Genomic DNA, 23550 nt, shown 5'->3' on the forward strand with positions numbered 1-23550 from the left:
TTTAATCAATCGTTGTTTATCATTCGTTCAGTTTAGACGTCAGGCATTTTATATACGGGAAAACTACGTAATATAATGAAACTAGCAATGAATAATAGCAACAAATCTAAACGTAAAGTACTGTCAAATTAAACTAAATATTTCTGACACCGACCTTTACAAACAGTATTCTACGAACAATACGATGTCATTCGCTCGCGAAATATTTTGTAAATACATTGAGTGCTAATTTCTTTAAGAGCTTAACGAACCTTTTCATTATGCTTACGAAAATTTTGCAGATGAAACTTAGATTGTTCAGTCGTGGTTTTCGTTTTGCCACCGGCAGCGGAAAATTTTATAAAAAGATGGACTTTTCGGATCCGCCTGCTAAGGCGTCATTATGCTGCGAGGAATCTGTTGAAGGTGCTCCTCCTACGTATGCTATGTACGAGGCTTTAAAAGACTCGTGTCAGAATAATGCTACCTACTTTCATCCTGATGATAGTGAAAATGGACAGCGGCTTTACCAAGGATTTATGACTCTGATTGATCACATAGATACTGTTTGGCCTCTCGTTGATCACGTTCGTAAGGTATGTAAACATCATGCGCATTATTCTTCAACTTTTAAAACAGAACAATTGAATAATTGTTCTAATTAAAATAGGGTAAATTTAATACTATTATTTTGCGATAAAAATTAAAGGCATCAAGCCATAGGTAGGTAATAATGATTGCAAATATGGTGGCCTTCATTAAATTTATATATTGTTGCTTAAACTTTGTTAATTTTATGTCTGTTTAAGACATATGTTATCATTATCTGTGTAGGTTATTACAAGTTTTTTATGGTTAATTGAAAGAATTTCCATTGTGTTGTAAATGTTTCGTTGAAACAGAAGGACAGTTAAAGTACATTATAAATATAATTTCACTGTACTATATTTATCCCCTTGGATAACAGTTACTATATATTACATATTATACAAAATATACATGAATTATGAATTGATATGATCAATCCTAAATTGGGTTTTGGGCATACTGATTATATTAGGTAATTTATTAGAAACACTAAATAACAACTATTTTAACTGTTCATTGGTCATCAGCATATATTTAAGTAATACTTTTTCCCATTCATTATCATAACATATAGAGCTGTTTTCACTATAAATTTATATATAATATTTTTACCACCCTGATCTGTAAGCATACGATTGTTTGATAAATATTAATAATTTATATTAAGGAAGCCAGTGTACATAACTTCTCTATGATTTGATTTATATTTTGCGACCATTTGAAAAAATATTTTTTTATAAAATCATTCCCTTTTTTCTCAAATGAAATATAAATATAAACTGTAAAACCAGGCCCATGAGAAAACTTATATTTTTATGACAAACGCCTGTAATAATGACAAGTCTTGTATGTCTGCTTGGTTAATCTTGTTTATATTTTGATACTGACATAAGCAAATGATTTATAACCCACCAATTTTTTTTTACAAATTTACATAATAACCCTAAGATGCAATAGCTTAGCACACCTTAATTTAAATTAGTAAATTAAATAATTAAGGGTCATCCATTAATCACGTAATATTTTAGCAACATCTTAGAAAGGGAATGTTTCTCGATCTAGCGATCAATTGTCCCGTCAGGATGCGTGAAAGAATAGAAGCAATGCCCCGTTTTAAGGAATTACTAATATTCTGATTTCATCATACATTTAAGCTTTAAGCTTATGCTAGGAGTGCGGATAATAGTCCATGGATCAGGATCGAACCTACGGCTTCGCGAGGCGGCCCGTAAATGTATGCGCTATTGGCGCTTAAGACTAACATTGTTTGGACTGACTTGAATCATTAAGTTGCCTGTGGCCTAAATTTAGATGTACCGTAACATTTTTCTTTGTACAGTCCACACCGCTGGCACATCCTTCTTACAGACTTGAGGCTGACGATTATTCTTAGTGGGAAAATTGTTAGGCAACGTCGAGTCACGTGCCGCTTTAGAAATTGAGCGTTCAAAAAAAATACACGTGATATCTCACTACATCCCCGTTTTTTAATGTTTCGTGATTTTTTCCAAATCCTCTACCCACTTTTTTGAGGCTCACGTTATTAATAAACGATCCCTTAATAGTAACTAACTACTGTTAACTAATTTATTTGACTAGATTGATTAATATTTCGTATTTATATGAACTTTAATCCCTATTGTTACGAAACATGATCAAATCGAAAACCGATATGCTCGCCAGCTCTAATCATTTGCAAAAAAATAACTTTTGGCAATGAAATTATGTATTCCTACATCAAATTACATATCAATTTATTCCTGGTACCTAGCCTATTTGAGAATAATATTAAAATTATACGGACTTTACACAAAAAATGTAATTCGGAATTGACACATAATTAATAATTAATTTATGAAAAATTTATAAGAATAATCTCAATAAAACAAACAAAACACCTTCGACATTTACGATTATTTGATTTGTTTTCATGTATAGGTACTTATTATATACTTATAGATACTTGATTTTCCCAAAATTATCTTTGGCATCATTACGAACCGTACAACAAATAAAGCAAATTATTCAATAATTTATTATTATCAACGCGGCTTAAATATTCTTAACTATTTTAAAATAAATTTTAGATTATTCCCAATTATTTCAATTTCTTTAATAGTATACATGCATTCAATTCTTAGTTTAATCTATATATATATAACATAACAAGTACTCACTGACTGATTCATCATCGCCGAGCTTTAAAATATCAAAATTAGAGCCTTGAAAATTGGTAAGTAGGATCGTTTTGTTGAGTAGACACCTACTAAGAAAGGAATTTTGGAAATTCAACCCCTAAGGGAGTGTAATAGGGGTTGAACGTTAGTATGGAAGTCCATCGTTTTTTAAGTTAGAAACATGAAACTTTATTTTTGAGATTCTGATAAAAAAGGAGTAGATACGTATTCAAGCGTTTCTGGATATTCTAACCCTAAAGGGATGAAAAAAGTTTTGAAAGTTTGTATGGGACTCAGCCATTTTTTTAAGTTAGAAACATGAAATTTTATTTTTGGGGTAATGATTAGAAATGTATTTAAGCGATTCTGAATATTCTACCTCTAAGGGGGTGAAATACGAGTTGAAAGTTAGTATGGAAGTCCGTCGTTATTTGAGGTAGAAACATGAAACTTTATTTTTGGGATAATGATTAGAAATAAGTAGATATGTATTTAAGCGTTTCTGGATATTCTAGCCCCAAGGGATGAAAAAGGGGTTGCCATTTCGTATATAGGTTAGTCTTAAAGTCCTTAATTTTTTAAGTTAAAAGATTGGCGTACCAATAATTTTACTGAGGGATTTAAGACCTCCAAAATTATGCAACGGCACCAGACTAATAGGAACGACACTCCTTCGTAATGTCATAGAAGCTACAGTTATCACTGAATGATGGATGAATGCGAAACAGTGTATATTCCACAAATATCTTAGATATCCTCGGAATACCTTATTGAGTGCAAAAGAGTACGGTTCGCGCTTAAAGTCTGTTTCGCCATGACAATTGTTAAAGCTCAAGGTCAAATTTTTAATATGGCCGGAGTAGACCTAAGAGAAGACTGTTTTTCGCAAGGAAAGTTCTAAATAGCCTGTTCGAAGGTGTGATTTACGAGCAGTCTGGTGGATCTAGCCCACGAAAGTTGAACCACATGTGGTTTACAAAGAGGTATTAAATTAACGTAATATTTTAAGTCTTATTAGTATGTTAATTTATTTATAACCAATTTCCACGCGAGCAAAGCCGCGGGCAACAGCTAGTGGCATATATAGTGATTGCAATATAACATAGATGTCTCAATGTCGCGAAAGGTATCTATATCGTGTTTTCTTCTGGCATAATTTTTTTTGTCCTATTTGAAAAGCAAGTTTAAAAGATAATTTACAAAAAAAAACAATTATTAAATTTATAAATATTGAGAACAAAAAAAGGTCAATCTCGTGTTTAAGCAGCCTGCCCTGATTTGAATTTTGATTGTTCATCACTGTCCACAGATAAGTTTGACACGTGTTTAATGTTATTCCTTTACATGCAATCAATTACGTCTTTATGTTTATGATAGTAAATAATTCTGTACAATATAATGTGCTAATTATTAATATTTATTGCTTTTGAGACATTAGTCATGGATCCAAGCCTTTGTAATAATTATTTTATTAGTAATATTATATTTTGTTATTAATATATTATAATTTATCGTGCTTTAACTGCCTCGTTAGCTAAGTAGCTAGCTTTTAATATTTTTCGGGGTCTTAGGTTAATTGTAGTTGTTCCCACAAACTGTGAATTCTATTGTTCTGACATAAGCTCTAAATTAAAGTAAAAACAATGTCTCATTCGTACATGTAGAATCATTACTATTATACGGTAAAATTAACAAATATTAGGTTTCTTCGTTATCTTTACGGCTGTTACGGGCTGCACTTATAACGAAAAAGGAGTGCCAAACAATGTTCTGATTATAATTAAAGCCTCATCTCTTATTTTACTCATCCAGATAACCCCTGCTATCAATCTTATACAGGCGTATTGCTAAGATTACGACCCAAACATTGTCTAGACAAACTTTTTTAAATACCACGTGCACATACGTAATCTTTACAGAAAGATGATTTTGATTGAAAAAATTACTAAGAAATCTAATTAAAAATTTTGTTCAGAAATATTCTTACTGCATAAACTTATAACATGAATTACATAGTTTTATTTAGTAATATTTTATTATGAGTGTAGACAAAAAAACTTAGTGATTATTATTATAAAATATTCCCATTATGATAAGTTTCAAGGCCGTCATTGACAATATTATACTTTTATGGGTTGTATACAAGTATATTTCTATAAATAGGTCATTATGTCAAAGTAGTTAATAAGGTAGTTAGATATCATTTAGAAGCGAATATTCGATCAGCGGTTGTAATATTGCTAAATCTGTTTATATTAATGAATATTTCGGAGTAAAACTCGAATGATTACGTCAGACGTAGAGTTTAGAGGTCAATTAAAATAGGTATTTAAAAAAAACTTAGTGTAAAAAGATTTTTCTTAAATTTAAATGAATTTTTTAAGCATAAATATAGTGTATTATTATCATTATAAATTTATAAGTCTTGCTTAATTATTATCCACACTAACGTTATAAATGCGAAAATAACTCTGACTGTCTGTATTTTAACTTCAATTCTAGTTTTTTCGATCTTGCTAATATCCACAAGGAGGTAATATAAATCTTACGGTAGGTACAATATTTTGTAATATTTAAAGTTATTTATAGGTAAGCTACGACACATTACAGTTTTATATGATATTGCTTTATAAGTATAAACCGAGCTGAGCGCGTTTCCCCCACGTGAAGTGGGGCGTTTGTGGTACTCGCCGATGTCCAGGAGACCTAGTGCGCCCTAGTACATAGTAATATTTTACAACTTCTACAATTTGACCCAAAGGATTTATAGTCTGTACTTGTTTGATTTTGCGCAGCCTTGTAAGCAAATATATTTTAGTTTTACTAGGAGATGGTTCTAAGTCAATCAGGCTTAATTTGTACTACTATAAACTATATTAATAGCACTTTGCATTTTGAAAATTAGTTCATACTGATTACATACAACACGAAGTCATGTGCATATTTACTGCTAAATACATTTGATACTGTTTTCTGTTATTTCTCGCGTTCCAATATTGAATATTTGTGTTCCAATATTGATATCAATGTATTTTTTGTATTTATAATTAATGTTTTTAAATATTTTTTCAATTGCAGGTAGCACCTTCATACGACTTCGATGCCAAGGCTCCGGGAAATGGATATCGGAGTTTCGTTTCGGTTGTTGACTCTTGTGTTTTGCACGGACTTAAACTGAGTCGACAAGTATGTACTGGACGAGACGCGCTGCTCTTTCGTAAAGGTTACTTTGTAAAGTGAGTGATTTTTTAATTTTTTTTTCTTAATAATATATTTGAAGCGTCAATAGCGCTATGGTTTACGTGCCGCCTAACGATGTCAATGGCAGGTTCGACCTTATAATAAATATAATATTGGACAACATCACATATAACCTGATACCTTGGGCTATTGTAGTCCCTACTCATAACACAAGCTTTAAACCCAATTGGAGGGTAAATAGGAATATTAATAATTGCATAAAATGGGGCATTGCTACTTTATATATTAGAACGTCAAGGTTTTTGTTTGTTAGTATTTTAAAGGTATTATTTTGGTAGCTTTATTTAAATAATAATTATTAAGTAATATGATAATCACAACTTATTTAAACCGAATGTTTGTCGACTCGACCGAATACGAATGACCGAAATATGAATGCGGAACTTTCAGTTAAGATGCGCGTTTTCTATTTACTCTATTAACATATAATTTTTGTAAATACAATAACAGTACGTTTTCAAATAAAGAAAATAAATAAATTCGTTATTTAAGAAGCGTATTGTAGTATTCGGTAATCGGTCGGATACTGAACAAAAATCGAATACCATATGTTAGCCAAATTCTTTGTAACTCCAATTAATAGCCTATCACAGGCCATTGAGACTACTTTCGTAACGTATACAACGCTGCTTAAGTACTTCCATTCAAATATCGAATGCTCGTATTGAACGATCAAATGTGTATTCATTATACGTGAAGTATAATAATTTGAGTCACATCAATTAAAAACAATCTAAGCAATAATAAAACTAGAATTAAAAATAATTTTGATATTACTTTACGTTACTTAAAAGTTTTAAGGGTATTGTATGTTTATATAATAATTGCTATTGTTATATAAGTATTTACAACACCGAATTTAACCGAAAATTACTTAGGAAGTTAAGAATATATTCATATTTTCTTACTAGATCGGCTCACATTAGTTACAGAAGCTTAGAGAATATACCTTCTAAAATATAGGAGACAATAAATGTCATACTAACATATAATCTATACATATAATAAAATTGGAGTGTCTGAGAGAGTTTGTAATATTAAAATAACCGCGTTTTGCTAAATGCATATGTATGTTTACATGGTACATATACCTAAATATTTTTTTTTACAATTTTTGTCTCTCTGTTTGTTCCGGCTAATCTCTGGAACGGCTGGACCGATTTTGACGGGTCTTTCACTGGCAGATAGCCGATGTAATAAGGAGTAACTTAGGCTACTTTTATTTTACAATTATATGTGAAATAATAATAAAGTCACGCTTTTTTATTAAATTTAAACGCGCACGAAGTCGCGGGCACAGCTAGTAAAAAATAAAATTCCTCAGATGTTTTATCGTTGCTTAATAACAAATTTAAATAAAACCATAAATAGATAAGGCTTATTACACAATGAGAATATATATGATAAAAAAAGCGTGTTCGTGCTCGTGGATTTCGATACATGACCTATTAATTGAATGATGGACATATAGTTGATGACAATGGATTTTATTTAAGAACAACAGTAACTACTGAATTTATAGCCGGTTCTTCTCTGTAGAATCTAAACTCCGATCAGTTTTACATGACAAAAAAATGTTTCGTACGAGCAATTTAAATATAGAATTTGGAATTTGATTAAATTGTATGCTTGCGATTGATTCAAAATCTGGGATACATGTTAATCGATAAACAAAAACTAGTGTGAAAATTCAAAACTACCATACTGGGACAGCATTCCATTCTTAAAGACGAAATAAATACGAAAAGTTAATTAATTCCGCTAAAAAAGTTCCACTATGTGTGTTTTGATACTAATTATTTATATTTGAACAAAAATAGGCGTCGGCTCAGCAAAAACTGTGAATTCCAACTTCATTTTGTCTATATTTACCGACAATTAAACTATAAAATACATACAATTGTTATTGAAATGTTCACGTCTATACTGATATACTAATATTATAAATGCGAAGGCAACTTTCTGTTTCTCTTTCACGGACAAACCACTGAACCGAATTTGATTAAATTTGGTATGAATTAGGCTTGAACTCCATGGACAAACTTTTTTATGCTTAACACCTGAGGAAGAACGTACCAAGCGCAAGCTAAGATGAGCGTGACAAATTGTTACCTAATATCCGTTATTTCTGAACTCGATGCCATACAAGCCACGGACTACAAGAAAGATAGATAAGCTGGTTCTTTTATAAGTTCAAAATCACATTTAGACCATTTTATTGTTAGTGGTCACGATAGACATTGGCTTTAAGTAAAATTATCCACTCTCCAATGCGCCACCAACCTCAAAAACTAACTTTATCCCTTATACCTTAAGTTACACAGGCTCTAACCCTTTAAACAAAACCACAAATATACTAAGTATTGTTGTTTAGTGGCAAAATATCTGATGAATGATACGGAACTAGACACGTTTACAAAGTCCTACCAAATGCACGAATAGTCTAAAATCGCTCCATATTTAAAACGTTTTTAATAAATAACTTTTTATATTACAATATAGTGATAACTATACTAAATTATGTAAATGTCATTTAGGTACAATATTAATGTAAATGTTTTTAAAACACTCAAAATATCTTACAAACAACGGAGAGCAGAATTGCTTTGTCAAAGCGAAATTAATGACGCGGGTTTTACGTCTCTTGAACGCTATTATGGTCGGCTTAAATGGGAACTATTTTTCAGGGGAAAGTATTGTACAGCCGAGGAAAAGCTGGTAAATTGTAGACCCATTTTGGTATATTATTCGACATATAATTTTGAACCCTCGATGTGGTAGACTTCTGAAATACAGCGAAAGAAAATCAACTCATAAACTGTTGGGTAACGTCTCGCGACTGTTTTATACTAAACAATTTGGGTTTTACTTTAAAAAAATATATTATAATTATAACAGTGTAAAGATTTAAATAGGAAATTTAAAAATTAAAGTTCTAAAGCGCAGTATATTATCATATATTTTACTTTATATTAGAAATACACCAATTTAAACGTTTGCCTGTAATTAAAAGAAAATAAAAAATGTTCCTTATCAAAATAAGTGCGCTTGCTTTTAAATCCGTTCCTTAAGGCAAAAAATAGACCTAATTTGTATACGAGCAATTTGTCCAGCAATATGAGAATCGCAAATTCCATTCTGTTTATTTTATTATTACTTTCGTACTTGTTCATTTAAAAAGAAGAAAAATATACTTATTACATATGAGACCAAGAAAATATACGAAGACAAATAAAACCCTTATCCCTTAAGCAACATCTTACAGTACTTTTTACATCATTGGAACATTGAAATGGTGGTTGTGGAAAATTTGTGCAAATTATTTGAATGAAAATATCACTAAAATCTCGAATAAACAAAAACGTAGCTAGTATCTTTCGTAATTTATAAAGCTGATTTAAAATAATCGCAAATGATTGTTACACCATAATAATCCCATAACGCAGAACTGTTTGATTCTGTGCCAGAATTTTATTTAAATAGCTGGTATACGCCAACAATCTGAACTAATTGTGGAAAATTAAAAAAAAACACGTATGATTAAACAATACCCACGTAAGTAGGTCACTTGTGATTCGTCCCAGACATTATAAATGTGAAATGACTGCAAATATATGTTTTCTGTTATATCTTACCTAGTAAATGTTATGAGAAGTGGACTTAACGCCAATATTATATTATATTTTCAACTAATAGATTTATATCCCTGGCGATTTTTTCGGAACTAAAAGAAGCCTATCTCGCTCTCGAATCCATAATTTATGGATATAATCCATATATATTTATATTTATCTTGGAAATTTATGGTTACAGAAATAATTAATAATTAAAAACGACCAATATATAAATATTGAATAAAATAAACAGAAACATATATATTCGTTATTAAAATGTATTTTTTGTTATAATGATAATAATATTATATAAAGCAAAGAAGCACATAGTATGTATATGCGCAACCCACTCAAAGTATTAAGAGCGGTGCGGAGAGGGGTCATGACCCCATACGAGAGCGTCATAACGCTTGCCGTTACGGTATACGAGTCGGTCTAACCAACAAGGCTCGCTATTAGATGGTACACATCAAGTACCATACTTTTACATCTATCATATTACTAAGAATAACGACATGTTATTTTTAATTTATATGTACGTCTAATTCGCCTTGCGATTAATTGGTGTACAGAATTACCAGTGACGTATAGATATCGCGTAATGCAAATTATTTCCTTTTCTACGACGTTGACTAATACGAACATAGTAGGATATATGAGATATATATTATTATATAGAAATTTATTGGATTGTGTAACAAACTGCGATTTAATATACTAAAGTAAATATAATTACAAACTGACATGTTATACCTAAAGCAATAAATAAAAATTACATTTCCTAATTGACTAATAAATTCAAGGAATTGGTTTAGTATTCGTTGGCTTACGTGAACATATACATTCAATTGAATAGAACTACTCAGTACCCTGATTCTTTTCGGTATAACACGGAGTTCACTCCGTGCTTATTTCATGAAAACGTGGACTGACAAATTGGCCGCCTGATGGTAAATTGTCACTAACGCCTACATACATTGCCATTGTCATAAATATTAAACATCCCTTACGCCGCCAATCTCAGCAAGTAAGATGTTATATCCCTTGAGAGGCATTAATGACAGACAAGTTTGACACAGTTTTACACACTTTTCACACCGGAATACAAAATACTGAGTATCGCTGTTTGTTTAGCTGTTGATACATGATGAGTGGGTGGTACCTACCGAGAGAGGAATAATCTGTTAGCTCAAACGTGAATGACGTTTCAAAGATCCTTGTAAAAGAATTTACTATGATAAAGTATGCTAAAATGAGATTCTCTTTTAGGGAAGTGGAATCATGTGGCCAGCTTCTAGCGTCCCTGGGAACGTGTTTACATCATCTCCAAACTTTGCTTTCGTGGGCAGCTCCGGGAGAACTGTTTCCTATAGAGCCGCATTCACCCGAGGAATTATTCTCGCAAGCGGACACGATTAATCAGTATTGTTTCTATGGAAGATGTCTTGGGTTTCAGGTTAGTAAGCAATAAGTGTAATAATAAATAAATGGTTTTTTGTATCGATATATTATGCAACTTTGTCGCAATAACTTCGGATTATATACACACTATAATAAATATTCATTCAGATAATACTTTAAATAATTCCTTAGATGGAAACATAAGTAGAATATATTTAAGACTTTTCAAATAAGTAGATACATATGTATCTACTTATGTATGTACTAGAGTAGTACTTAGAATAATATATTATTATATAAAATATTTTAAAGATTATTGTTTACATGATACGAAAATTAGAAATGACTATCAGCTAAATAATATTATAATTACGAATATTTCACGTCTTCACTACTCAACCGATCATCATGAACATTATCCATGCATGATGTCAGAGATACAGAAACGATATAGAACATATATAATTTGACACCTGACCATCCCAACACGCAAAGCGAAGCCGCAGACTGATAGTCCACTATAATCCGTATCGGAACAACCACAGAGTAGAAAATGTTATCTTCCTAGTTCTTTAATCTAGAATCTGTTGTACCTTTATGTTTATTATATCATGGAAAATTATGAATTAAAAGTGCTTGATAAAAATATGTTGTATGGATATATGCACTTAAAATAGTTTTTAAACTACTTTAGTAAAATATATCTGTCGTGTGTTAAATTCCAGTTCCTGCCATCAATGCGTGGTATACTCAAAGGTATATCCATATGCATGGCAGGTTTCTCCGAAGCCTATTACAGCCACGGTAACCTCATCAGTTCCGTGTGGACGGGGGGGCAGTATTTAATAGATCCAGAGATGCGAGCGAGACGCATCGTCAATATCAGTCAGTCTGCGAGTGTTGAATTCTGCAAGGCGTTTTGGTTTCTAGCTGAGAGCGGTGAGGCCTATTTAATTTTTCTTTATTTGTTAATTAAGCTAATTGTTTATAAATAGTGGCCTTTTTCTTGTTTCGTTGCCATACAGTAATAAATTACTCTAATAAATAATTTTAATAAAATTTAAGTTGTGATACAAGAGCGTATAGCTCCCTCCTTAGTAGCTTCTATATTACGATACATGAATAATTTATATTGTTGTTTCTGTGCCCTTCTAATATACTGTAGTAAAATTATTACAGACAGAAGTCTTAATGCAAGGGATGCAAAAATGGTGCCACGCGTTAGGGGGGGACCAGCAGTGTGGCACCCTTTGTAAAGTCTCTTAAAAATATTTTGTGGGGGGGAGGGAAGTCAGAACACTGCTTGTACCCGGACTGTTCGTGTGTGGAATTTACGAACAATATAACGAATGATATATTTTTTATGATAGATAGTATATGGGTATAGGGTATGTTTTTTCAGTCATTACTGTTATTGAAGCACATCAGTATATTAGATCGCTCTCCCAGCCACGAGACTGCCTTTTATATACAGTATTAATTTCATTTTAGTTTATAAATATATTTTTATTTTATTTTTTTGTGTAAATAAACCATACAATATATAATGAAAATAATAATCTATCTTATAAATAAAGCAACACAAGACAAGCCATACGCCTGTACACGATATTATTATCTAAGTACGATCATAATGAAATTGCATAAAAATGCCACTGAATAAAAAATAATCTCATAATAAATAACCTTTAGCCATAAGCGATTCCAATTTGAAATTAAACGAAATTCGAGATAACAAATTCATTCATACGATTTATCTTGATTGTAAATAATAAATTATTACATTAGCGTATAAATATTTATGCGTATGACGCACGCTTAAGTGGCAATATTGAGATTAAATGACTTTATATGAAAATAGAAAATATTTTTCACTACATAGCATTTACGAAGCAGAACAAATATATATTTAATCAAAGCTATAGATTAAATAATAAAATAAGTTCTCTTTAATCTATGTAAAGCTAACAAAATTTCGTATACTACAAGTCATGACTATGGGTATACATGTATACTTTTTTCTTTAAACATAATGTTTTACATTGCAAATTAGCTAAAAACTTAAGTTTATTTATGAGATGAAAATTGTTTTATATCGGTGTCGTATTTTATAGTTTATATAAAGTTAGAAATATAATCTTAATATAATCTTATATCTTAAAAAATCTTTCCAAAAGCTGTTCTAAAATAGAAATTTACAATGATGCTTTAGCAAATTTGGGCCAAACCAATCTAGGCGTTAATAAAATTAATTATTAATAATAATTTATTAATTATCTCTCAGAGATTATGAAGCGCGTTCCGAGTCTAATGTCATCAACGGTGGCTGTTAATAAGATAATAACGTTACCACCGGAGCCTATAGTGATGACTACGAATGAAGGGAAGGAAATGACAATACTACCACCGACCGTTCATATAGGATTACAAGGACTTAATGTTAGACTGATCAGTGTTAATAAGAGAATTGGTATGGTAAGTGTATTCGATTTATGAATTCAATTAAAATTGTCATCTTTTAAAGTAATAATGAGCACAGACCACCACTGTTAAAAATGAGATTTTAGTGATTGTTCAACCATGCGTGGTTGGTGAATATCGTCCAAATTATCTAATTAACAGGTTTCCTCTTGATGTTTACTTTTCAACATAAGGTGAATTTAAAAATAATTAATCAATTGAAAATCTTTTTAAAAACTATAAAATATCTGTTTAATTCAACAAATGAGATAAGATTTTCAAATTTCAATCTGATAATTTCGGTTCATATTAGTTGTTGAAGGTTCCTAAGCGGCATAAAATTTCAAAAAACAAATACTTTCTTTTGCTATTTTATTATGAAATTTACAAGTAAAGAGCTTCATAAAATAGATTTTCCTTATAGATAAGAGGTAAAATTTTATCGATAAGAAGTTTGTTTGATAGTAAATATACTGATCGGAGGTTTCTAAGATTTTCGAAACATATATTTCGCAATACCTTTTATAAGAAATACTAGCTGTTACCCGCGGCTTTGGTCGCGGAGAAAATGAATATATATACAAATTAACTTAAAATTTTACGTTAATGTAAGACCTCTTTGTATACCACATTGGTGTGTATTTCAGCCTTTAGGGTAGAATATTCAGAAACGCTTTAATGCGAATCAATTCAATTTTAATCGGTAGCCCAAAACTAAAATTTCAAGCTTCTAACTTTAAAATGACGGACTCCCAGACTAACCTGTATACGAAATGTCAACACCTATTTTTCCCTTTAGGCGTAAAATATCAAGAAAAGCTTAAATACGTATTTTACTCATTTTTAACCGGTAGCCCAAAAATAAAATTTCATGCTTATAACTTCAAAATTGACGGACTTCCAGGCTAACCTATGTAAGAAATGCCAACCACTAATAAACTCCTTTGAGGTAGAATATCTAGAAACATTTAAATACGTATTTAATCATTTCTAATTAGTATCCCAAAAATAAAGTTTTATGTTTCTATCTTAAAAATAGACGGACTTTTATACTAACTTTCAACCCTTATTTCACCCCCTTAGTGGTAGATTATCTGGATACACTTAAATACGTATCTACTCCTTTTTAATCAGTATCCCAAAAAATAAATTTCATGTTTCTAATTAAAAAAAATACGGACCTTCATACATACTTTCATCCCTTATTTTACCCCTTTGGGAGTAGAATATCCAAATCCGAATACCCGTCTATTTCCGTTTATAAGTGTACAGCCTAAATATAAGTTTTATGCTTCTAGTTCTAAAAATGACAATACTTTCAACAACTTACAAACATTTCATCCCCCTTTTCAACCCTTTACAGCACTTTTTTCCGAATGAAAAGTAGCCTATGTCCTTTCTCAGGCTCTAAACTATTTGTGTACCAAATTTCATTTAAATCGGACCAGTAGATTTGGCGTGAAAGCGAGACAGACAGACAGACAGAGTTACTATGGAATTAATATGGAATTTGGATTAAATATTTTTTTCTAGATAATTAATTTTTGCACCATATAATTTCAGGCCGGCGAAGGTTCTTCAACTCTTCCGCCAGCAGAGGGTATAATATTCCATTGTCACGGCGGTGGCTTCGTGGCTCAGAGTTCGAAGTCCCATGAAACTTATCTCAGGGAATGGGCCTCTAAACTTAACATTCCCATTCTGTCGGTGGACTACAGTCTCGCCCCGCAGGCACCCTTCCCGCGAGCCTTGGAGGAAGTTTTCTTTGCTTATTGCTGGATGATAAATAATTTTAAGGAAATTGGCACAACTGGTAAGAATTTGTTATGTTAATTGTATTAAATCTGCCATTACGGTGCTTAAAAATTTACGGATCCGAACATTTGCATTAATATTTTCCATTTGCATCTCGCTAGTAATGAATTTAAGTCTTTCTACTTACGATTTATTATATATATTAATATACATTATTACAAATACTAATGTTGTTTTATATTCACAGGTAAACGAATAGTATTCGCCGGCGACTCGGCGGGTGCAAATCTGATCGCAGGCTGTACGCTCAAGATCCTAGAAGCCGGCCTCCGTCCGCCTGAGGGTCTGTTCATGGCGTACGCTCCCTTGCTCGTGAGCTTCATCCCGAGCCCGGCCCGACTGCTATGTTTGATGGACCCGCTTCTGCCCTTTGGATTCATGATGAGGTGTCTTAAAGGTAAGGTGAAAGGATATTACATGCCCCTTATTAATAGACGATACCCCCATGTTAAAAGTTTATTATCTGTATTTCATCATTTACGTTACTGCCATTATCATATAATTCGCTTCCCCTTTGCCCATTTATTTGGGATCATTTTGGAACCTGTGCAGAGCACCCTGTACGTTAAATAATTTGACAGACTTACTGTCTAGCTGTCTTTTCGATCACAACCTACCTTGGCAAAGGTTTTGCTGAGTGTTGTTTGTGTAGTTGCTTTTTTTTGTGTCCTGCCCTTATAATGATAATTGAGACTGTTTCGTGCAGTATTGATAGATATACTTAACAAATCATCCCTTGGGCCCTTATACGACATACGTGGGTTAAGATTAATTGAAGGCTTATCAATTTTAATTATCATTAAGATACCATGAAGTTCAAGCTTATCATGTGAATAGTCTTTATTTAATTTCGGTAAAACTGCCAAGATAAGCTACTTATTATGATATTGTAATAAAAAACTTCTCCGAAACGCGCTGCGTCTTCTGATATAAGTTTTATGTATATTGGTTTAGTTTTTTTTTCAGTTAGACATTAGAAAAACCCCTTCCCTTTACAATTCCATGCATAATTATGTTGCGTATTCACAGCATATGCAAGTCCAAACGCAAGAGGCAAAGTGGAGAAACGATCGAGTAAAGAAAATAGTACATCTAATGCCACGACGCCTGTTGAAGGAAACGGCTTTCTTAAAGTTAGTCCATCACAAGGTTAGCTATTAACATATGTTGTTATACCAAACCTGAGCTTTATACGAAACATTATCAATTGTGCTATGAATGGGTAAAATTATATTTCATGATATAGGATGACTGGTGGGCAAATGGGCCACCTGATCGTATATAGCCCATTCATATTAGCGCTTTAAGGAATATGAACAATTCCTTACATCGCCAATGCAATCAATCATGCAAACTAAGATGTTATGTCCCTTGTGCCTGAAGTAACACTGGCTCACTCACCCTTCAAACTGGATGTTAATTCTTGCTGTTTAACGGAAGAATATTTGAGGAGTGGGTGGTATCTACCCAGACGAACCTGCACTAAGCTCTGCCACAAATATACCACAATAGTGCAAGGATCAGGATCGAATCTCGCCATCCCAGTCGTGTAGCTATGATATATGTACATCTTTGAAGGTTAATGGAACAGAAAAAAATATTTCCAAAATTTGTCTTTTGGGGAAGTAGGAAAGCATACAATAAACTAACGAAGAAGGACTCCCACTTTAACGCCATTAAGAAAATACAAAATAACTTTCCAAATCAAGTGAATGCCAAGTGGCAAAGACACGCATATTCTGAGAAAGTCGCTTTGTAATGGGTCGGTCGTCTAACTGGATTGTCTGCTCTGCCGTGTACAGAGGGCGCCAGCGAGGGGCCGTCGTCGTTCGAGGAGGTGTCTCCGTCGGACCTGGCGGAGCTGCAGGCACATAAGTCGGGCTCCGAGCGGCGCCAGTCGTCCGACACCACCATCAGCGCCGCCTCGCTGACGAGCGAGCACACCGCTGCCGGTACGCTACGGGTCACCCACATAATATTAGCAATACCCAATTTTAAGGATTAATATTTTTATTTACCAAATTTCATCAAATTCAACTCAATGGTTTAAGCCGTAAAAGCGTACCAGACAGACAATCGTAGACTGAATATAATATATTTATATAAGTATTATCTTTAATTATTTAAAATATATATATAATAACGCACAATTCATAATTGTTTAAAAGGTATTGATTTACAAACACGTTACAGACATTTAAAAAAAACATGTAATAACCAAGCTAAACTTTTCTTTTTTTACTATGATGATAAAATTAATAGAAAAAAAAAACTTAAGTATTTATTATATTCAAATAGTTATTAGAAAATTAGTCAGTACTTAATTACAAATAATAAGCATGTGTATAAAAATTATGTCGACCTGTTTATCTCACTAGCAAATGTCCCACATGGATGTTATAATTTACAATTGTTTAAATATTCCAATATTTATTTATAGAATTATAATTAAATAGCGATTTTTCTTAAATGTTCAGCAGGTATAACACCAACGGAGGACAAGTCACAACAGTACGTATCAGACTTCCTAGAGCGGTACGTTTTCGACAGCGATACCGATTCCGAGGGGAGGAAGTTTCCAGTCGTTAAACCTAACAAGAACCTACATTCACAGAGGTACCCAATAAAGAGTTTCTTAGTTTGTCTATATTGGACTTCTGTTTTCGTATATTTTTCCATTCAACCTTGACGTGTCTTTTCTTTTTTGTAGATGTAGAACTAACCTAACAAACGAACTAACCTTGGACACTTGTGCTCAAAATGTATTATTTGTTTTATGTTTTAATAGTGTTTCGTTTGGTATTTATATTAATTACTTTTATTAGAATACGACTAGAATTATTGATTTCTTCTTTCTCGTTATATTCTTTCGAAACGAATACAAGTTTTACGTTCTTTTGAGCTAAATGTAATTTAAGTGATGAGTCGAGTAACAAGTCATGCCCACGTTACTCTTATATAAAAATTTATTATTAGAAAATAGTAGTCGCTCACGGCTTCGCTCGCATATCTGGTTTTGAAGCTCACTTTATATCAAATTTCATCAAATTCGTTACTGTGGCTTGACCGTGAAAGCATAGACAATTATTTGACATATATATTTTTTTTCATAATAGTGTCGGTAATTGAAATAAAAACAATATCGTAAATATATATAAGACATTACATAACTCGCAGTGCTTGAGTTGGCCATTCAATGTTACCAACACACACATTTTCCGTGAGGATATAATGGTAATGTTGCTCATTACCAGTACCAATATGCAAGCGCTAGCACTAAATAAATGTAATTACATATCTTTCATCTCTACATATGTCTGTACGCTTAGATCTTTTTAACTACGCAACGGATTTTAAAGCGATTTCCATCAATAAACAGAGTGATTCAAGAGGAGTGTTTACATGTATAATACACGCATTTTATAGCCGAAAACTTCAACTTTCCCACCTGGAAAATCTTCTTTTTATGTTTATTCTTCAATGTAAATGTCGTACATAGACCCTTATCGTATCCGTGTGAAGCCAAAACGGGTTGCGAGGATTAAATAAATCAAAGGGGAATACAAGAAATTTCATGTTCTCCATGAAGAACTCATACTACTCGTATGACAATCCATGACCACGCGGGTGTAGATTGCTAATGAAATGAAAATGTTGATATAGAAATTCTTATTTTCATTAGAGAACCGGAATCTGAAAATTCAAGTACTTTGATAGGTGAACCGCCATTGTTACACGATGGAGAGAACAAAGACCATAAAAAAAGAATAAAGACACGGTAAGTGGATAGTTTGAATATCGAATTGTGTGCAATTATAATATAATCGTTAAAATACTAAACAAGCTATATGTTTTGTGTGTAGATGTATGTTTGGATGTGTGTGTTCATGTGGTTTGTTTGTCGTGTGAGTTTTTCTGCATGGTTTTTGTTAGGTGTATAAAATATACACACGTTACGTGCACACGTAAAGGAAAAGTTAAGCACAATACGAAGGTATATTTAGTTATTTATTCGTTGAATCCGTAGCGGATATTTTGTGTGATTTGTGAGTTCATACAAAAAGTAACAACGAGTTCATTGAGAAAAAACGTATTTACTGTCTAGTAGTCTAGTATTAAAAGGTGGAGTAAGACGCCTTGAGGAAAATTACTTGATTTCAAAGGCATTTTTAATCTCATTAAAGTTATATTTTTATATCTCGATGGATTAAACACAGAAAATCGTGAAGAGTATTTTCTTCTTCTTAATATGAAAATTTATAGCTAGAAATCACAATATACATTCTCATTCAAGTCAGGACGGAAATTAAAAAAATATTGTAACTTGTTTATTGTACTTAATTATCATCTTTCGGAAGCTACTGTATCGCATCCTACTTCAATATGTAAATGTTGATATATTTTCTTCAAATGTATTCACAATCAATACTTGTTTTTACAACGCTTTGCAGATGAATATTGTAAATTCAATAATAGTATATTAATTTATTTCTAGTAGTTGTTCAAGTGGCTATGTGTGATGTACATGACATAGTATCTATGTTGGCTTGATATACTTTTAAATTCTTGTCTTAGTATAAGTGAAGCAGCAACGGGCCTAATGGGTGCGATGTCGTCCCGCCTGGCATTTATCACGGGTTCAAATAATATAAGACCGTCCCAGGAAGAGTAAGTACTTGATTAAAATGACAAAAATAATTTATTTGCCTGTAATTTGTAATTAATTAAAAGGTAATAATGTGTATTATTGCTATTATATTCGCTCAAGAGTAGTTTTGGGATTTAGCAATTTTTTCATTGTTTTTTTTTTTTTTTAATCTTTAATTCACAGAGTTAATTGTTATTAACAATTTCAAGTACACTAGACTACTACACTAGATTGAATAGGTAACTATTATGTCATCTATAACCGTTGAAAAGATCCAGATTTTTTTTTTTTTAATTGAATACTTAAAAAATCTTTCGTCACACTTTTGAGATTTGTTTGTTTTATTACTTTTTTTTAGGGTTTGGGGCTACGATTGGTCATTTTGCAAGTTTCTATACACTCTTGATTGCGATGGATTGTATAAAAAAATGATTGATTAATTTTATGCATTTGCCTACAGGCTAGCCGTTAGGTCTAACTTGGACGCGTTAATAGCTCGCAGTCCGTCCGACGAGTTCATATTCTCCGTGCCGCGTGACCCGCTGCTGTCGCCGTACTGGGCCGACGACGAACTACTCAAAAGATTCCCACCTGTTAGGATATTGGTCAGTTTTAATTTATTAAAATAGAGATAATTCCTGCTTAAGAATTGATATAAATAATTAAAATCATCATAAAATATAATTTTCAGAAAAAAATCTCTTGAAGAACAAAACAATCACGAAAGAGGTATTATGGAACACACGGTGTTCGAACGAAGTTGCTTTCGCAATATATATTATATATATTATGTATTAAATAACAGACACAATAAAATAAATTAACAGTTTACTCTACTGTAAGCGGCGTAAAAGAACTTCGCTCCAATAAAGAAACAACATTACTTTTGATAATACCGAGGCCAGACATCACTATAAAAAATCTATATTTTAACCATTATCACGAGTGAATCGCATATGATTCATTAGTTATTATTTAACTATTGTGTCTGCTAACGAAACGTTGTAATCCATCCGACCTGTACGGTTGCAGTTCTACGGTCTCCAATTTTATAGAATAAGTTCCCAACGTTGCTAACAGAAGGGTAAATATACTTCCAAAAATGTACTACTAAAATGCAATTCTGTTTCAGACGGTGCACCTAGACCCGTGCCTGGACGACTGCGTGATGTTCGCTAAGAAACTGAAGGGTCTCGGCAACGAAGTCGGCCTCGATGTATTAGAGGGTCTACCGCACGGTTTCTTGAATTTTTCATTGGTGAGTTACAAGAGATTATGATATTTAAGCTGATTAATATTAAATACTATTTCGTATAGTTTCTTTCAAAATGTAGAGTTCAGAATAAGGGAGATTTGAGTAACATAACACTTAAGCAATTCATATTCTTCTTTATTATTAAACATAAGTACAGCTGCTATTAATTATCATATGATTTTTAAATAATATTTCCTAAACATTTTATTAGGAAAGCTAATGTTTTGTAGATTATTCGTTATTATTAACCAATAAGCCTTCAGTTTGAATAAAGAGTTAATTAATTTGCCTTTATAAAACTTTTTTCTATTTTCAGATGGCCAAAGAAGCACACGAAGGCTCAAACCTCTGTGTCGAACGTATAAAGCAATTACTCGACTTAGAAAATCACGCGAATACGCCCGATAACACGGAGTTATGAATGTGTGGCCTTTGCGGTATTCATAGAACTTAGGCTTTAAAGTGTGCCTGTGCCTGATACATAATAAAAAAAGGCTACGACGCTGAGACTTTAGAGCAATTAAAAAAAAATAGCAAATGTTTTATTCTCGTATAATTTTGTTCAAACTTTTCAATTGAACTGTTTAAAACAGATTTGAACTTTGTTGTGATTTATTTTTAGAAATCGCACTGCGGGTAGATTTTGTTTAACAGAAGTTTAAAAAAAATAAAAGTGGTGTGGTGTTTTCATATTTCTTAACGAAGAAATAATATTTTGAGTGAAATAATAATAAGTCTTGTTTAATATGTATATATATGTATGTGTATGGCACTAATTATATTTTATTTACTTTATGAATTTAAATTTGTCAAAATGTTTTTATTAAGGCTGTATGGAACAGTTCCTTGGTAATTTACGCATTAAAATATATATTTAAATATTTTAAATCAACAAAATACCTGTTTAAAGCTTATAAAGATTATAGCCGCTATAAGTCTATATTAGTGAAAAAAATAATAAACTATTTCATTATGTGAGATATAAATATCATTGTGGAAAGTTACACGAATTTAAATTTACGGTACTAACTTCATGGTGGACCAGTTAAGATGGAAGTGGATGCTGGATAGATTAAAAATACACATTAGAAAGTGGAACCCTATTTATGCACATTGTTAATATGCAAATATTTCTAGTTAGAAATTTTCAAGTGAAGTCATTGAACGCGATGTGAGTGAATCGTAATTAAGTGCATTCGATATATGACGTTTGTGAAAATACGTTACGCAAACTATATGGTTGGACGTTTGCCAGGTGATCTTGCGCTTTATATTTTTTTTTTAACATTGACGTGACTTAGCGGTAGCATTAAATAATTATTTAATCTATAGCTTATCTATATTATTTCAAATATATGAAAGGCATTGTATAAACCAATAGAATTGCACAAAGATTAAATAAACTAAACGTCGAAGTATCATATATATTTTTTTAAGTATAAAATGTACAAAATTCAATTCACTGTAATATTAATTAGGCTAGACATTACACGTTATTGGTGACTACTTTAAGAATATTTTTATTTTTAATTAAACTAATAAAATTAATTAATTTAAGTGTCTATGTCAGAACAGTTCTTTCAAAATATATGTCTCATCAGTTTTAGTTAATTTTATCTATTGTGCAAATTCTATTGAATTAAGCTATTGATTTTTTTCTAATACATATTAGCAGGCTTACTAGATTACTCGTTTAGTAATATATTAGAATATATCAAAATTCTACGTTTTTTTTTGTTCTAATATAAATTAAATGTGTGTATATAATACATAGTGTATTAGGTGTACTGAAATTTATAATCTGTGTCAAGAAAATATTATATTCTTAAATAATTATAATATAAGAAACAGTAAACTTAACTTATCTGTTAATAATGTTTTTTGGTGTGGATTTTTTTTTGTTATTTTGAATGTAATGCTTCTTAAACTATAAAGCTATTATTAAATAATTTTTAGGATATTCAGGTTAAATAATAAAATATAACCCAAAGGAATGTATTATAAATTTAAAAATATGAAGTCTTAGCGCCGCCTAATTTTGGGTGAGTATATTAAATCAATAAAAGTAGGTATATATGAATATAGTAAGCAACCGGTAATGATAACAGCATATTTAAGAATATTAAGGATTAAATCTGTTTAGGGTTCCGTGTCTATAGATAGAAAACACTTGTGGTGAGAGTTAAACGTCCGTCCGTCCGTGTGTCACGGTCGATTTTTTGAGAAAGTACAATCGATTTGAAATAATATGCATATTTTAGTAAGACTCTGCTAATGGTCAAACACTATGTATGACATTTAGTCTGCTGGTATTCTAGCAAAGATTGAAATAATTTCGGAGTAAACTGTGGT

At 31.7% G+C, this 23550-nt stretch overlaps 1 protein-coding gene across 6 annotated transcripts; it reads left to right on the forward strand.

The window, feature by feature from the left end:
- Positions 1–22767, forward strand: LOC113399040 (hormone-sensitive lipase). 6 transcript variants are annotated; one of them, XM_026638045.2, is made up of 16 exons: positions 1–209; positions 282–575; positions 5823–5980; positions 10889–11075; positions 11746–11959; positions 13305–13495; positions 15044–15293; positions 15483–15692; positions 16325–16444; positions 17098–17247; positions 17773–17911; positions 18978–19073; positions 19871–19963; positions 20404–20548; positions 21076–21201; positions 21515–22766. In XM_026638045.2, the coding sequence occupies exons 2-16, from the start codon at positions 282–284 to the stop codon at positions 21617–21619; spliced, it is 2478 nt and encodes an 825-aa protein (XP_026493830.1). In that variant the 5' UTR covers positions 1–209; the 3' UTR covers positions 21620–22766. The 6 variants fall into 6 exon arrangements, with proteins under 6 accessions (XP_026493830.1, XP_064073118.1, XP_064073115.1 ...); XM_064217048.1 differs by having other exon boundaries at positions 17773–17806; XM_064217045.1 differs by having other exon boundaries at positions 17776–17911.
- The last annotated feature ends 783 nt before the right edge of the window (positions 22768–23550 follow it).

This window comes from Vanessa tameamea, chromosome 15 (assembly GCF_037043105.1).
Source record: "Vanessa tameamea isolate UH-Manoa-2023 chromosome 15, ilVanTame1 primary haplotype, whole genome shotgun sequence".
In the NCBI taxonomy this organism is placed as follows: Eukaryota; Metazoa; Arthropoda; class Insecta; order Lepidoptera; family Nymphalidae; genus Vanessa; species Vanessa tameamea.

What these genes read in the sequence shown, in the direction of transcription:
- LOC113399040 (XM_026638045.2), top strand. Translation starts at nt 282, where the DNA reads ATGAAACTTAGATTGTTCAGTCGTGGTTTTCGTTTTGCCACCGGCAGC. An exon ending in TAAAGTTAGTCCATCACAAG is followed by an intron (nt 16,445 to 17,097) that starts GTTAGCTATTAA and finishes TGCCGTGTACAG; the next exon opens with AGGGCGCCAGCGAGGGGCCG. An exon ending in TCCCACCTGTTAGGATATTG is followed by an intron (nt 20,549 to 21,075) that starts GTCAGTTTTAAT and finishes ATTCTGTTTCAG; the next exon opens with ACGGTGCACCTAGACCCGTG.